At 42.8% G+C, this 17,111-nt stretch overlaps 1 protein-coding gene across 3 annotated transcripts in view; it reads left to right on the forward strand.

Moving 5' to 3' along the window:
- The window catches only part of LOC113967478 (phosphatidylinositol 3-kinase regulatory subunit gamma), an 82,425-nt gene that overhangs the window by 49,981 nt on the left and 15,333 nt on the right, over nt 1-17,111 (forward strand). For 2 of the 3 annotated variants that reach the window (XM_027683083.1, XM_027683082.1), the window contains exon 8: nt 14,921-15,032. In XM_027683083.1, coding sequence (XP_027538884.1) covers nt 14,921-15,032 — 112 coding nt within the window. Of the gene's footprint in view, nt 1-11; nt 611-14,920; nt 15,033-17,111 lie in introns of those variants that run through there. The other variant, XM_027683084.1, reaches the window with a different exon arrangement.

A 17,111-nucleotide genomic window follows, 5' to 3' on the forward strand; every position in this document is an offset into this window, starting at 1 on the left:
GCCTGCCGCCGCCGCCTCCTTTCTCGTCCTCCGCCGGCGGAGAGGATTCATCCAGAGACTGAAATCGCCCCCCTTTTTATCCGCTGCTTCCCACCATCGCCACCCCCCGCGCTTTTCTGTGGGGCGCCTCGTTTTGCCCGTGTTTTAAAAACACGATTTTTTTTAATTTTATTTTTTAGAGAGAATTCAGGAAAGTGGCTTTTCTGTGGAAAGGTGTCTTTTTAAACAAAAAGAAGCACTCTCTCTATATATATATTATATATATAACTACCTATCTTAGTTCCTGCAGGGCAGCTGCTGAGGTGACTTGCGTGGAGGCTTTTTTTTTAAAATTAAGTTTAATTTTGCGATTTTCAATATTTTTTTTATTTTCTCTTTGCTAAAAGTGTTATTTTAGAGCGAGGTGGATCCTGCTTGGTTTTTTTTTTTTTCCCCTCCCCACTCCGTTAAAAGCCGAGCTGCCCAACCTCCTATTCCCAACCCTGCCGGGACTTGGCTGTCGCGATGTACAACACGGTGTGGGATATGGACCGCGATGACACGGACTGGAGGGAAGTGATGATGCCCTATTCCACTGAGCTGATATTTTACATTGAGATGGACCCTCCAGGTAGGGAGCCGAAGCCTGGGTGCTGCCGTCCATCCCTGCCCTCCCTCCTCCTGCACACTCTTTCCTTTTGAAATAAAAGGAGAGGGGGAAGGGGGGGGAAATTAATATCTGTAGTTTAACTTTGCGTAAACTTTCCAGGGACTTGAGCTCGCTGTCTCCTGGGCAAAAGTATTTTGATACTGGGGTTTTTCTTTTTTGGGGGGGAGGTGGGAGGATAACAGCGATTTATGGTGCCTTTGGGGAGATGGAAGGAGGCAGGAGGAGGAGAGCTGCTCGCAGCCCCTCTCCCGAGTCTCCTTTTTTTAAAGCCTTTATTGAAAAGCGTATATTTCGGATGTATTCGCTCCTAGAGGAGCGCTTTTATTATCCTCTTCACCTGTGTGCCTTTATGTGCCTGTAACACTTTGATGGTGGTGATTTACCCACCTCCATTCAGTTCCAGTTTAATCGCTTTTACAGTCTCCGAGACCCTTTTCTCCCCAGCTCTCTTCCAGCATTGACAGATGAGGTGTGTGTTGTCGCTGGGTTTTGGTGCTGGGGGGGATAACGCTTGGGAACAGGCTGCCATCCATCCCTGGAGGCACTGTTACTTTGATAACACTTAATAACCTTGTTCAAAAGGGTTTGATGCAACTTTTCCCCACGCACACACTCCCCCACCCCCATGGATTGCCAGTGCTGAAAATGGGGAAATGCATTGTCCCTCGTTTGCCTGAAGTTTGTAGATGGGACAGAAAGTTTCTTTTGTGTCTGAAGAGTGAGGGAAGGCTTATGAGGAGGAGGAGGAGAGGGCGAGTCTTTCTTTGGTAAGGAATTAAAGTAAGCATAAATGGGTACTGGTGAAACTGTATCTGTACCTGTGAGAGTCAAACAGGCTGAAAGCAGTAAGGTAATTGAAGGGCCTTTATCTTCTCAGGTCTCTGATCTGTACAGCCAGAAGGTACAGTAAAATATGCACCAAAAATCTTAGCCTGCAGAGGAATTGATAGCAAATAAGTACTTCTAAGTGGTGTCTTCTGTGGGGTATGTACTTTCAAAACGTTCTTTTCAACCTGTGCCTGAATCGTGGCGTGTATCTGCAAGTGTGGTTTAGTCTCTTTGTTTCAGCACAGTGAGCTATATTTTGCTCTCTGGAGGTATGTGGTACTTTAATTAAAAAGAGGAGGAGGTGATCATCCTGAGATTTTTGGATCTCAAGGACTTGCTTCCTCTGGTAACTCTGACGCTTTGAAAATTGGGCAGATCTCTCAGAAACACAATACTGGCCACTACTCATTAAATTCTTGCATGGCTGACACTACCTATTTTTAGATGTTGCTCCTGAAAGCCTAAAGTTCAGTCAAATCTGTTTTCTTCTGTGAATTTCAAAGGATATCTTTCCCGCAAATGCTTTTGATTCTGAGGTTAGTATTTGTATGTGCTTGTATCAAGTGAACAAATACCTAAGTCCCATTGTAGGTGACTTAAAGCAATTGGTGTGGGGTTTTTATTAAAAAAACATAAAGCCCCTTGAATGGTTTAGTGCAAAGAGGCTGCTAAAAAGGGCTGGCCTAACTGAACTGGTCAGAAAACAACTTTCCAGTGTTTCTGCAGGAATTTGGCCATGCAAAATTCTTAGGAAGCCTTACAAAGTTTACATTAAGAAGCAGCTCTCCTATCATTAATAATGTCAGTATGTCCATCATTGAAGCCCTCTTGTCAGGGATCAAGGCTCTGCACAGTCCAAACACCAGTTAGCAAAAGGACTTAATGTTACAGGCTGATCCCTGGAGTGTTCAGTAACTTTATCTTTCATATTTTTAAACTGGAAGAGCCAGAGCTGGAAATGATGCAGGGGATAATCCCCATGTGTATGTCCTGATTTCCTAGAACTACAACTTTTAAATTGCAGGGGGAGGGAGGGAGGGAGGGAGAGTGTGGCAGAGGAGCTCTGCTTTTTCCCCTGTCCAGAGGTGGGGTGGGAAGGCATTTTCTGCTCTGGGATGATAGGTCATCCCTAAGGGGGAGTGTGGAGGAATTTATTTGGAAGGCTTAAACATTCGGCATGCCTCGGGATAAAGTCGCTGCGCTTGCACCCGGTAACAACCACAGCTCCATTTGGCCCGCTTCCAACAAAAATTTTGTGGAGGTTTTCGGTGCAACATTCCCCGGCGCGGCGGCCGGAGCTCCGGAGCAGCTGAGCGGCGGCGAGATGTTCCCTCAGCAGCGCACGAACCGGCGATGTGCAGCACAGCTCTTTTGTTCCCAGAACTTGCCTTCGGAGAGATCCCTCTCGGTTGGGCTTTATGCCGCAGCACCGGGCACTGGCGGATTCCGGGAGCCAAGTGTCTGGGATCACGCATGACTGCTCGTGATTACATTTTACTGCGTCTAAACTTCAGGCAGAAGACAAAAGCAAGGTGAACGTAACGCGCGGTGTCACCCGTAACCTCCGAGGCAAGGGTGGGGATACTGTTTCTTGTTAAGGGCCAGTAGACCTTTAATTTATCTTGGCAGGCTCTCTTAATACCCACCTTAGCGCTGCCCAATAATAATGCAGAAATGAAATCTGGTGATGGCAGGCAGCCTGCAGCGCAGCCGGAGCTTCTGTCAGGCCTCAGTGCACCTGCACCAGCTTATCAGTGTGCTCGTGTTTGCTGTTCAGGGCTGTAGGTGTAAATGGATGTTCGGAGCAGGTCCTGAAGCCTCTCTGCTGGAAGGGCTCACTTGAAAGTTCAAAAATAACAGTAATGCCTCTCACACACGAGTTTTCCCCGACTCTAGCAGAGGCAGGGCCAGGGCAACAAAGGATTGCAAGCTTTCTGATAGCCTTTAATCCGTCCTAAACGCGGGAGTGGGACAGTTTTCCCAAACAGAGTGGTGGAACTAGGGATTCACCTCTGCCAGCTTTACGAAGCAAAATTTAAAGCAGTACAACTAACACTGGAGCCACAGTGGTGAAAACCAGCAGGGTGACTCCTGTTACCTAATGGTTTTTCCTTCTGCTTTCATTTTATTTTGCATTTATACATTCATCACTGGCATATAAGGTAGGACCTCTCTGTGGCAAATAATACTACATGCAACAAATAATGTTCAGTATCTAAAGACACAGCTGGAACCATCAGTTGCATAGAGCTAACACAGCTCCTCAACTTTCTAATGATGGATGAAGTTAGAGTATTATGGCCATAGCAGCATCATGTGCTGGGTTCTGGCATTAGGAAACTGTCTGTTGGGGGTTCGTTCACATGTTTGTCCTTCCCGTGGGTCTTGCTGTCTGAACAGACAAGAAAATAGGTTATTGGATTGAATTTAGTTTTTATTTCAGGTCTGCAAAAGGTTGTTACTGCCGGAAGTTAAGTTTTTGAACAGAGTATGTCAAATTGACTGCAAAAGTTACTGGAGGACCTCAAGCACCACTACCTATGTATTGTCTCACTTCTAATCAGTAGGACTAAGTAATGTCTTTCCCTCTGTAGATCTGGGATATATTATCAGTTGTGTTGATGATAAAATGTGTAATCACTGAATACATTTTGTCACAGTTGGATGAAAATCAGTAAGAGTGCTCCACTGGGATTTCTGATACAGATGTCAGTAAAGATATTTGGCTCAACTACAAATTAGAGGTTAGTTTCATTTGTGTGGATTATGAAGAAAACCACAAGTTTAAAGTAGGCTTCCTAATGCAGAATGGGCTCTGTCTGTCTATGACTAAATAGTACAATAACTGTTTGACCTAAAGCCATAGGAAAGTTGCCTTTTTGGAACCCATTAGACCCAAATATGACCAACTATGTTTATAACTTGATCCAGCTGTCTTTTTCAAGAATACTGCTTTTCCATGCCCGATGTGCTGAGACTGGCTGTAACAATGCTGTTGCTACAAAATCTTTTGATAATTAAGGCGGGGGGGGCAACAATAATCTATAGACTGCTTGGTTTAGTCTACTTTGTAAAAGCAGCACTGCCAGTGTATGAGCGAGATGAGTATTCAAGAGAAAAACTGTATTTATTCATTGTAGTTTCTATTTTCTTCTCATATATAATTTGACAACCCTTATTTTAGGGGGAGCGATACTATAATTGTAATTTGGAAAACACAGGGTTCCGAGCTCCAGGGCAGTGTTTACTGGGATACCAGGCGTGCTGTATCATTATCAATGTTACAGTGGAAACTGAATGTGGCTTCTCAATTAGGGTGTGTGGTACACAGTAGCCAGATGTAGGTGAACGCTGCGTGTCTATGCCTGACTAGTTTTCCAGTGGGAGAACAGATGCAAATTTTAATAGCACTGTCAGTATTGTCCTTCAGCTTATCTGAGCTGACTCCAGAAGCTTATCAAAGAAAAGTTCTGCTCTTGCACATCTTAAAGAGGAAAAAAAAAAAAAGCTAGTTCTACTAGTGCATGTAATCAAGACAGCAGCACTGTAGCTGCAACTGTCTTTTTTTGCTAATTTAGGTCTTGCTGAAAATCACATTTCAAAGAAAGGAGATGTTTAGGGTTGAGAGATGCCTTATTACAGATGGGAAGTTTGTGCAGGCTGGTTTGGGGTAAAGGAGGGAGTAAATTAGGCTCAGTCACTTGTATTCTGCACATTCTAGAAAATCCTAGTTTGATTGGAGTCTCAGCTTCTATGAGGACAGTGATGTGAAATGCTTATATTCTCTTCTTTTTATGCCTAGTTTTCTCTACTGGCCTTTTCACTTAATGACTGCTGTAACCATTTTTTTATTTCTGATTGCATTTCAGGCTTGCTTTTGCATTCCTTGCATTTCGTTTTCATTTTGATGGCTCTAACTGTTAAAGAATATCACTCATCAGCTTTCAATTAAATACATGAACACAAAAAATAGCATCATTAATATAAAGTGAAATGATGTTTTGCTTGAGATGAGAGAGCCTGCTTTAAAAGGCCGACTTTTGTGTTTATCAGTAGGCTTTCACATGATGTAGAAATAGTTAGGGAGGGAAAGCTTGCTGAAGGGAGTTGTTCAGTTCTGTGTTCTGTAAAGCTGTAGGCTTATGCAAACTGAAACATGAGGGAACATTCTGAGAAGAAACCAAGCTCTTCGACACATGTTTGAAGGCAAAACTTGCAGCAAATGTTGTTTCTGCAGTTTTTGTTCCCAACACTTGTGTGTCTTGCATGATACCTGTACCTGACAGGAGCTAATCATGGTGTTCTTTATATCTCACCCCTTTAAAAGGAGAAAACTGTTCCCGGAGTTTCCTCTGGAGACTATTGCTTTCCCAAGCAGCAGAGTTGACTTCTGTCTTTGCCACTGCCTGCGTGGTATCTTATTCCAGACTGAAGCTATTCGGGCTTATCTTTGCTCTACAGCTTGGGAAAACAGAGGCATAGCTGGTCATACACATCTGCGCCCAGGACTGAAAGCAGTTGGGTGCCTTACATCACCTCATTTAGTTGTTTAGTGAGTCACCTTTTGGGCAGAGAAAGAGAGAAGCATAAAGAATACTTTTATCAGCATGCTCTGTGTGTTTTAAAGCTTAGGCTTTATTATTGTCAAAAAGACTGTTAACTGTGTTGAAACAGGTTGCTGTAAAACTTTGGCCCCATTAAAGCAATAGGTGTGTTCTAGCTGGATTTTTTGGAAACTCATTTTTGTAAAGTAGGTTGCTGAGTAATGCTTAAAGAACAATCTCTGCTCATGCACTAAGTACCCCTATGGAAATGAGTCAGATTGTCTTTTTTTCTTCTGCTTTTTTATCTCATTTCTTCTGACAGGTTAAAGTCTGCACAATAGCTAAGTAAGCAAGAATTCACTTCTCCACATAATCTGAACTACAGCATATGAGCTGGTGCCGGGTCCCCAAACAGTGTGACTGGATGTAACTTCTTTAGAAGATATTTTCATTGTCCTCCACTCAATAGTCAAAGATTTTGCAATGTTTCAGTGAATATATTTCAGTACCTTAAGTTCTTCTAGTTCTGAAGAGAAGTGTCTGTATACAGGGAGTTTTATAAGGATTCATACAGTTCAAAAAAGGCCAAGTGCAAGCGCTGCCTCTTGTAGCCCTTTCCAGAAAGGACTCCAGCTGCCCTGCTGGACACTGACCAGCTGCCTGGTGAATCCTGATGCAGAAGCACAATGTGCTCTGAAGCTTTCCTGTGGCTGAACAGGATCCAGGTTCTTCTCTGGCTTTGAGTCCAGCAGCACACTTAAGATGGATACCTTCCATCCGGAGCATTTTGAAAAAGGAGATGAAATACTTCAACTGCTTCGGCCTGTGACTGCTTCCAGCATTCGCCCAGACTCTACCAGTTTTTGTGAACTGGAAAAATGTTATTTTAGTGACAGTCCGTAGGAATGTTACTTCTAAAATCAGATATCCCTGAAGCTGACACGTGGTTATCTAGAAAAGGCTTGAAACCCATCATGTTTCTTGGCACAAAAATTTGAGGGTTTGGAAGAATTAAAAAAATACCAATCTATTCCTTATCCCCTTAATGTTGTTTGTTCCCTCACTACAGAATAACTTGACTTTTGGTTGTGTCACTTTGGGATTCTTGTACTTCAGGTCAGTTTTCTCTTTCCAAACATAAACCTCCTGTTTCTTTTTATTAGCTACTCCTTACTCTCTATTGCTTTCCTCCTCTAACCCTTGAAAGAAGAAAATCCACTGGAGCCATTTTTTCAGTTTTTTACCTTCTCTAGCCTTATCCTAATTTTCAATCTCTGTTGTCCCTCAAATCTGCTGCTGCACCCACTCATCTTTTCTTTTGGAGGAATTCTTGCATCCTTCCCCTCAAAAAAACCCAAACAAAACCCCTGAAACCAGAGCTGCTGCAATGGAGTTCTAGAAAAATTGCTGTAATGAGGGAACGTGGCCCACTGTTGGAGTGTGGGTTTTTTTCAATGTGGGCAGTAGGGCTTGCACTCCAACACTTGCCCCAGGGAAAGGTTTTAGAGGTGAGATGGATGAGGAGTTCATTGGCAGTGTTGTGTATGTAAGTTCTGTTGTCTGCTACAACCTGAATTTGTACATTGCAGTGGAATTTCCGAGACTGTCAGTACTCACTGATAAGTCCTTGGACAGAGGAAGAAGTCAAGTTCCTGCTGTGAAATGGATTTCATTAAAATACTTTGAAGATCACCGTGTACTGAGTAAGGAGATTGAATCCTCTCGTGTTACACCTTGAGATGTGAGCATGAGCAGCAGCCAGGCTTGACTACTCCATGTCTGCTCCAAATCTCCCCTTCTCCTGCAGGCACTGGAACACGCGGGTTGGGACTTCAGCCTCGGCGGAGCTTCCTTTGACATCTCCGTTCTTAAAGATGAGGCGTGACAAAATGCGCAACAGAGTTCCTCTGAATACTCTTCCACCTTCACATTTCTTCTGGAGCGTTGATTTAAAAATGCACCTTTTGATCTTGATTTAGATGGCTTACTGCTAGTAATTTAGGTGGTGTTGAAATATTTGTACTTTGGCACCTAGAGGAGGGTTTCACATAGCACAAGGACAGGTACTGTATGAGGAACAATTTTACATGCTGCTCTGAAAGATTGGAGCTAGTGGTAAGCTGAAATAAAATGCTGCTTAGAGCAGCAAGAATCATATGTATTTGCAGCTGTATTATTATTATTTTTAAGTAGCCTCTTATGCAGCAAACTTCTCAGTAGCACCAATTATTTCTATGAATTGGTTCTCCTATGAGGTTTGTACCTGACATCTGGATGGATGGTTAGTCTTTGAAATATCTGGGGGGGGAAAAAGCCCTGAGCTGTTTTTATTTAAATTATCTATCATTTAAAATTAGTTTTGATTTAAAATAGCTTTTTCTTTGTGCTTTGGTATGTCTCTTAGCCATAGTGTGTCACTGCTCAGTCCTGACTTCATTCTGTCTCTCTCACAGTGAAAAGCCAGTTCTTACTTCTTGATCACTGTAATTCTCTGCTTATTCTGAATTTTTGGGGGTTTTTGCTTGCTCTTATCCAAAAATCTATTCCCATGTATTGACGAAAGAGCACTTTTTAGTAGGAGTTTGAAGACTGTGCCTGTGGAGTGGTAGAAAACATGCTGTGATATTTCTTCTGTGAAGGCAGATGAGGAGCTGCTTTAGTAAGCAAAAAAGAGAATCTACTGGCTCCTTGCACTTTATATTTACTTTTATTGTACAGTCTTCTAGGCCTGACGTTGGATACTGTAAAGTACAGTGTTTTTATAGAGTTTGTCATTTTCATGGCAATAAAATGTCTGTCATGGACTTTCATCCAGAGTTGGTAAAAGCCTGGACCTACTGTCTACATGATAAAGCTACTCTTTGCTGCAGGGAGCTGGGCATGTGATGCTGAGTAGTGACAACCTTTGAGTGATGAAACATGTCAAAAGTTCTAAAAGCTATCCAGTTTATTAGCAGTGTGCTAATTATGCCTGGTAGGTAAAAGAGGGCTTATCCTTTTTATCCTCCTCGTGTTAATTTTGGGACAGTCACCTCAACCCTGTTCATCATGGAACCTCTGACACTGCTGTAGCTCTGCAGCTGTTACACTGTGGTCTGGGTTGGAAGGAAAACCATTTCTCATTAGGCAGTGAAAATAATTGGGAAGCTGAAGTTTCTTGGCTTTGCAACTTCATGCAAAGGCTGGAATGAAGAGAAGGAGCTGTGTTATAGTACAGAAGTCAAAGATCCCCATGTCATTTATCTGACTGTGAGCATCTTCCATTTATTTCTTCCATCTCTGCCCATGAAGTAACAGGACTTGCCAAGTAGTGAGGGGATGCTTTTGAAATGCCCAAAAGAATGCTGAATTTGAACCATCCTCTTCACACACTGTTGTTGTCCACCACTGTGCAGGTGTCCCATAGCAGATAATTTTTTAACCTGTGCAGTAGCTGTGGATGCTTGTGGGGAACAGAGTGCAGCAGAAGCCTGGCAGGCTTTAGGAGGTGAAACAGTGACTGGGAGGTGTGGGAGAGGGCTGGATAGCTGGGGAGTTTTCAAACAAAACAGATCTTTATCAAAAAAGCCAATTAATCAAAACTGAAATATTTCTTAAAGGTGTTGTTTTTTATGAAAGTTCACAGAAACACAAGCAAAGCTATAATGGGAGTGTTTTCATTGGAAGCCTGTCTGGCTCTCTGCCAACTTGTCTGCTGTTTTCTGTAATGAGATATTGAAAGACCTCGATTCTTTGAATATGTCTTACTCTTTGGCATGTCGCCTGTTTTGGGGGAGGAGAGCGAGAATGTGAGCGTGCCGGGGGTTCTGTGGCCAGCGGTAACGCGATGGAGCGGCTTCCTCCTCCGGCCCCGGCGGAGCTCTCTGCGCACACGAGCTGCCCTTTGAGGAAGGGCAGCCTCGAAGGGCACTGGCACTCAATGCTCTTCTTCGAGGGGTCTTGGCAAGAGAACTGAGGAGCTGAGGTGTGGAGCTGCCAAGATAATTTACCTACCAGTGGTGGGGAATGAGCTGCTGTCAGCAGGTGCGCGCGACCCTCCTCATCGTCAGCTGGAAAACCTCTCCAAGAGCACGGTGCTTCACTGCTCTAGTGGGCACACATGGAGCACTTTCATGGAAATGGCGTGCAAAAAGCACCTTTGTTCAGTACATGCTTTTATTCTCAGCTGTCTTTGAGGGCTTCTCGTGCAGCAGGGACAAGTATAGGACTCCTTAGGGAGGGAAAGATTTTGAAGCTTTGCCTGAGAAGTGTTAGAGAAGTTGAGAAGAGTGTTTGAGAAACTGAGTAAGACTACAGAGAGCAATTAAATTTGGAGAGATTTTTTCTTTTCAAAAAAGCTAGCCTACATTTTCATTCCAAGCCTTCATCTATATCTCCGAAGGGAGAACCCTTCTCTCCTCAAGGACTGTGTCACTAAAATGTTAGCTGGCCTAACCACAGATAACTTGCATGTTTCCATAGTAATGACACTCTGTAGAGCTTTATATTACAGTTTGCAGGGTATCTACTGTACATCAACCTTTTTGAAGCTGAGTAAGTGTCTTGGAAATCCTCTAATCTGTTTTCTGCTTGTCACAATGTGGAGGGAGAGTAGATTGAGTGCATCAGAAAGAAGGCTAGTAAACAAGCTCGTTGAAGTGCTGAGGGACTTAAAATTGACTTTATCAGAGTACTTGGTAGTTGTGATTATTTTTAACAGTAAGGTAGAGTTAATGCTGCATTTAAACTTGCTATGCCTTTAAGTATCTGGCCTGCAGCTCTTGAAAGATACTGGAAGAAATAAGTTGTGGAGTCATTCTTAGGCTAAGTGACATCTGCCTTAAAACTGAAAATCACAGTTTAATTAACTGGCAGGTTGATTTCGTACACAAATACTGCAGCCAGAGAAGAAACAGGCTTCTTGACTGGATGCTGTGTGGGATGTAGCACATGGAAACCCAAGTCATTCTTCTTTTTTCATTCCTGAATTAGTGCCATTGAAATCCCTCACACGTAGGGCTCAGTGGCTCTTATATCATGTAAACTTGTAAAATTTTTTATTCAAAACCCAACTGGGGAAAGTGTGTATCTCATGGAAGTCACGGTCTACTTCGCCGAAGTTAAATTCGGGTTTAATGTAGCCTACGACTTTTTACGAGAGACTCTAAAAGAAATACAGCGGCGCTAAACTTCAGACCCTTGCCAGCTTTCTTAGTTGTCTTGGTGTTGGAGGTGGTTTGAATTTCAGGGAATCAAGTCAGTTATATCTCGAGCTGCCTTTTCAAAAGAAGAGTTCTACGCAGTCAAGAAAGCACCACAAAACTCCCTGGGCAGAGCCTGATCAGTACTTTTCCCTCTGCACGGACCTGCGCGGCCGCTCGGCGGAGCAGCTCAGCTGAAGGTACCTGCCGGAGCAGCCCTCGGTTCCTGACGTCAGCAACATCCGATCCCGCGCCCCGACCACATTGGCTGCCATTGCCTCCACTCCATCACCAGCTCCTTTTTATTTCCCCCTCCTAAGTGACACCGAGCTGGGATTGGGATTTAGCTTCCCCAGGCAGCCTAGCTTGAGCTAGGAAGAGAGAACTAGAGTTGCTAAAGAAATTAAAACCAGATATGCCCATAAATGCGTGAGGGAGAGACAGTCTGTTCTCACTGCTGCGTGCCAGGCGGTCACTGAGGGCTGAACCTGATCCTTGGAATGTGCTTGTACAGGAGTGGAAGGGTCCAGCTGAGCTGTCACCTTTGGGGATTTGGAAAGATCCATGCTCTAAAACTGTCTTAGGGACATGGCAGGGGAAGGATGCTTGTGCATCTGCTGCTAACAGCAAGTTCTTTATTAGAACGGATAGATCCGTTGTGCTGTTAATCACTTGTGATCAATGTTCGTTCTCTCCCAGGAAGAAGGGAGGCAAGAAACCATCAGGATCGTTCACTTTAATCAGAGCTTGTTTTGAGATAAAGTAAGATTGTGCCTGTGGCTAGATCAGAATTGGGCTCAGTGACATGGAAAGAAACACGGCTGCTCTTGAAAGCATTTCTGTTGACTTCAAGCCAGCCTTATTTTACTTTACTCTAGGATTTTAGCTCTCTAATGTTCATCTAGTAAAGTATATAAAACTGGATTATTTTGAATTTAAATCAAAATCTGTGGACTCTTTGAAGCTCTCTGTAGCTTCTCCTAGAAACATCACAAGATTTCTCCTAGCAGGGTTGTTAGTACTGTCTAGGTACTAGTAAAAACTATTTCAGGATGCCTCTTTCAACAACCCATTGGGCCAGTGTTATGAGAGCAGCAGTGCAGTGATGCTGTTCTGTTGCAGTAGACTTGCCATGCTGTTACAGAATATTCCCCTCGTGTCACCCAGGGTCTGGGCTGTGAGGTTTAAACTACCTTTGTGTCAGTTCTCCATTTGTGCAGACTGCAGTACATGGGCTGAGATGGTAGCCATGAAATGCTGAAATGGATGGGCATGTTGGTCTACAGGGTAAAGCAATAGCAGGGACCTGGTTCTGTATCCAGTACAGGGGGAAATCTCAAAGACCTCTAAGTGTTGAAAGTAAAGAATCAGATACATAGCTCTCTGGAAACAGGATCCACCCTTGCAAATAGTTTTGTATTTTTGAAATGTGCAAGCTATTAAAAAGCATTTTTCAAAAGTCTATTGTGTAAAGGACTGGCTTCCATGAGTCAGGTTTTACAGGAAACGGTCCAAGCCTTATTCTTCTCCCTGAAAGAATTTCCTTCCAGTTTTCTCATGCAGGGTGAAGTTCTGCAGATATCCCCCTGATAGTGGGAACTGGTACCTGCCTACTAGAGGGAAGGAGAAACTCTCACCTGTAGTAGGGACACTTGGTGTAATGTCTAGTGCTCTGTGTCCAAACTCCTGTTCCTTACCTTTCTACTCTTTGTTAGTTTGCTTTTCTATGCCCTGTGCTTTGGAGTGAGGCCTAACAAAGCTGCTAAATAATTCCACAGTATATAAAGGAGCAAGACTTAATCTTACAAGGAGGGCTAGAGAAGTATTCAAGTACTGTAGAGAATACTTGAAAGCCTCTTCTGGAAAGCTCCTATTACCAGCGTAAAACAGGCTTTTACACTGTAAAATACCTTGAAGGTTTTGGTATGTCCAAGCCTTAATTTGAAAGACCCAGTGAAATAATTGCTGGTGCTGGTACAATTTGTTAAGAACTCTCTGCATTGTTGTATGGTTTTTAGGTGAATCTTCACATGCCTGTTGATGGCTCAGAATCTACAAAAGATTCTCAAGTAGATCAGAACATCTACGGGTTTTCTGAAATTGGATTAACTGCCTTGTGCAGACACTGATGAGACTCAGAACTGCTGAGACTCTGCTATCCCAGATGTGAGGTGGGGAGGAGGGAGGACCTGAAGACATTCTCTAATTCAGGAACTTCCAATGGGGGAGGTGGAACAGCACAGTGAATACAATTGACTCTACAGGCTTAGCCTGGATGTATGTTCCTATGACCCTGGATGGGGCTGGGACCTTCAAGCAAAGTAGGGTTAGAACCATGTCTTACTCTTAATGGTGCTTTGTACAAACACTTGTGTGCTACACAAACAACTGCAGTAGTTGAGCTAGGAATAACCGAAGCTTCCTAACCAGGAAGCTACTTCACTGAATCCAAAGGTTTTCACCTTCCTTTTACAACAAGAGGTGTTATTGCCTCACTAGATGTGTGCACACCTGAGAGTTCCCAGCTCACCCCGTAAAAAGAACCTGTATGCTACGGTTTAATGCTCAGTCCCACAGAATGAATGCTGCTATCTGAATCAGGTGTTTGGTCAGCAACCCCAGGGTGCAAACGTCTGGGTCAAGGTTCAGGTTTAGTTTAGATTGGCTCAATTAAAGCATCTACTGGTTTGTCTGAGAACAGTGAAGTTACTGTGTTGGATATCCAACATGAAATGGTGTTTGGAACTGCAGTTGGAAGCCTGTTTTCTCTTCTTTAATGTGGGAGGTGTGGCTCGGAGGTGAGCAGATGGATGGTGCCAAGTAGCACACCTCTCAGCACTGAGCCATTCCATGCTGAAGCTAGAGATCAAAATCTTCTTTCTGCTCCCTTTATTTGTATTTCTGCCTGTACACTGGGATTGTGTGCATCTGAAAGATGGCTGTTGTCAGTGTGTCAGGCCTGCTCGCTGATGCTTGTGTAATCTGATGGCGAGGGCACAGGGCTGGGAGCACAGATGTTCAGGGTCTGGCTTGAAAACGTGCTAGAAGCAAATCAATGCGTGTAGCTGCTTTCTTACTCTGAATTCAAATGTGACCTGTCCCTCTCTAAAACAATCTCATGAAATGCCTAAAAAATGCTGAGTTTCAGTGGCAATGTTTGTGATGAAGCATTCAGCACCTGCAAAGCAGGGGCCTAAACGACAAACCTAGTATGAAACGTGAACTTTGGGTCTTTGATGGATATGCCGATTGTTTTTCCCTCTGAAGAAGAGTTTACCTGTTTGCTCTTGTGAGTTGACATAAGGACTGGTGATGCCTGAGCAACTGGAGTTTTTCCACAGTGGTGCCCAGTGCTCTCCAGGCTGTGGCTTTCAAACACAATACACCTTTGTCATTTGTTTGGAGGTTTAGGCGGCACCTGCCCTTGTAGTTGTGCCTGCGCCAGTCTTCCTTTTAACAAAAACTCGTGATTCCTCGTGCTCCTTCCTTCTCTCCTCCATCCAGCAAGTGTTTAGTTTGATACTAGGAAATCTGGGATCACAGTGGAACTGCTTACTTCAGAATTCCTCCAAAACTACAAATTCCATTTGATTCGAGAGAGCTTGAAAGCCAAGATTAAGATGCACATTTTCTCTCGTTTTTTTACTGTCAGATTTCATTAAGGGTTTAGTGATTATCTTCTCCTATTTACCTTTTGTTAATCTGTTTTTCATTTTCAGCTCTTCCTCCAAAACCCCCCAAACCAATGACTCCAGTCAATACGAATGGAATAAAGGACAATTCCAGCTTCTCTCTGCAGGAAGCAGAATGGTACTGGGGGGACATCTCAAGGTAAGCAGTATTGCTAGACTATATTAATTGAAATGTATTAATATATGTTGTTAAAAATAGATTAAGCCAGCTACAATTCAAGATAAAAAGAACATGCCTATTTCAGGCAACATTTTGCAGGAGGGGAACACTTCAGGACTTTACTTGGCAAAGCACCTAAGTGAAACTATTCAGCTGGATTGAGGACATTTAAGTTGTTGCTCTTCTGGTGCAGATATTGCCAGTCTTGGTGACACTTATTTTTGGCTTTCTAAGTTTGTCCAGACAAACAGTCTTTAAAAAGGAGAAAAATCTGAATCTGCTATCTAATAAGGTGTTGTAAGCATACAGTGCTGGAATGCATGCAGGTCAGCGAAGTTTCAGTATAAAAATAAAACTTTAGAATAAAAGGAATTGCATTCTTAATTTTGATTTCTTTAACATTAGTTTAAAATTGCATCTGTATTAATTTCTATTACATGGTGGTATAAAAAATAGCTCTTAAAAATGCTAACCATCATCAGCTATACTGAGCAGATGATAGAAACACATATCAAATGAATTAAGCTTAACCTCTTAAGAAAACCTCTTTCTATGCACTTGAGAAAATAGATGGCTTGGGTTAGGTTCAGAAAATGAAGGACCAGTTTTTATACACTTGCATAAAAGAACTGAAGTGTTCAGTCATCTCTTTCCCTCTTAAGGCACTTCTGAAGAGTCTAGAATTTGGAACTGTAAGAGGAAAGGTGAGCGTGCTGGGAGTGTGATCAGGAATTGCTCAAACTTGTGCACATAATACTCTGAAGCACCTTGGCAGACAGAGGCAAGAAGAGCGTGTTTTCCACATTAACTTATTGACGTTCTGAGAAGGGAAATAAAGTTTTCATATCTTTATTGTACCACCCTTATCTTTTTATAAAGTAAACCCGCAGAGATCTTACTTTTGAAGGGCCTCAGCAGAGATATTTTTCTGTTAATTTTAAATCGAAGCAGAGTGGCAAAAAGTGATCACAAAGCCCACTAGGCACAGTTTATTTAAAACTGCTCAATATTGGTATCAGTTTATTGACTGTGGATTTGCTCCTCAATCAAGAGTGCACATGATGGCAGGAGCTAATGCACTACAAATTGCACTGGAGTGGCTTTATTAGATTAAAACGTGATACACGTGCATGTAAAGATGGAATTGTTTATGACCTTAATTTGGCAGCCAGCAGGTATGGGCTGCATTGGGCTATCATGGCAGGAGCAACGTTCTTCAGTCAAGAACTTGTGCTGGAAGTTTTGTCACGAGCTCCAGGGTGCAACCTGCAGGCACAAGCCCAAACCTATGGATCATATGTATCAATTCAAAAAGAGAGTTGTTTGGGTTAACTGGATCCAATCTGTAAAATGGTCAGAGTGAATGGATATGCACATGAAACTTCACAGGAGTCAGTTTTACTAAAAGAATCATTTTCAAGTAACTAAATCAGAGCTAGGGCTATTCTGTGAGAATACTTTTGTTCCTTAGTTTTTGAACAAAAAAGCAGCTGTTGATTTTGCTTTGTAAGATTCAACTAAGCTTCATACAGCACTTAGACAACGTTGAGGCTACCTGAGGAACTTTAGTTTCCAAATGATTGTATTAAAAAGCGCTTAGTACTTCTAAAAGCTTTGAGGGAGCTGCTATGAAGTGAGATACATAATCTGGGTGAAATGCTCAAACCTGGCAAGATGCTTATCTCTTCAGCTGAAATAATTTTCTTAATGCTTACAGGTACTCACTTTCACTACAAGATTTCTTGGTTTAGCTTAAAGCTCTGGACTGAGTGTCCTTTTGCCTCAGTTGTAAATAAGGAAGAGTTGCCCTGAAGCTGGAAAGGTTGTAGTGCTTTAAAACGGCTGTAAATAAGATCAGAGTTAAGCCAATAAAGAGCCTCTTGAGACTAAAACTGTGCTAAACTTTAGGCACCTTTGAGCTGTGATGTTAGAGGCCATCTCTTAAGGGGTCAGGACTGGCTTCTCAAAGGGCACCTGTTTTAGTGTGGACTTTAAAACCTGAGCAGATTACAGGGAAAGGTTATGAACTGAGTCACAGCTGCTACTGTTGTTTAAACA

The sequence above is a fragment of the Neopelma chrysocephalum genome, unplaced genomic scaffold (assembly GCF_003984885.1).
Source record: "Neopelma chrysocephalum unplaced genomic scaffold, ASM398488v2 Primary Assembly neopelma1_64, whole genome shotgun sequence".
In the NCBI taxonomy this organism is placed as follows: Eukaryota; Metazoa; Chordata; class Aves; order Passeriformes; family Pipridae; genus Neopelma; species Neopelma chrysocephalum.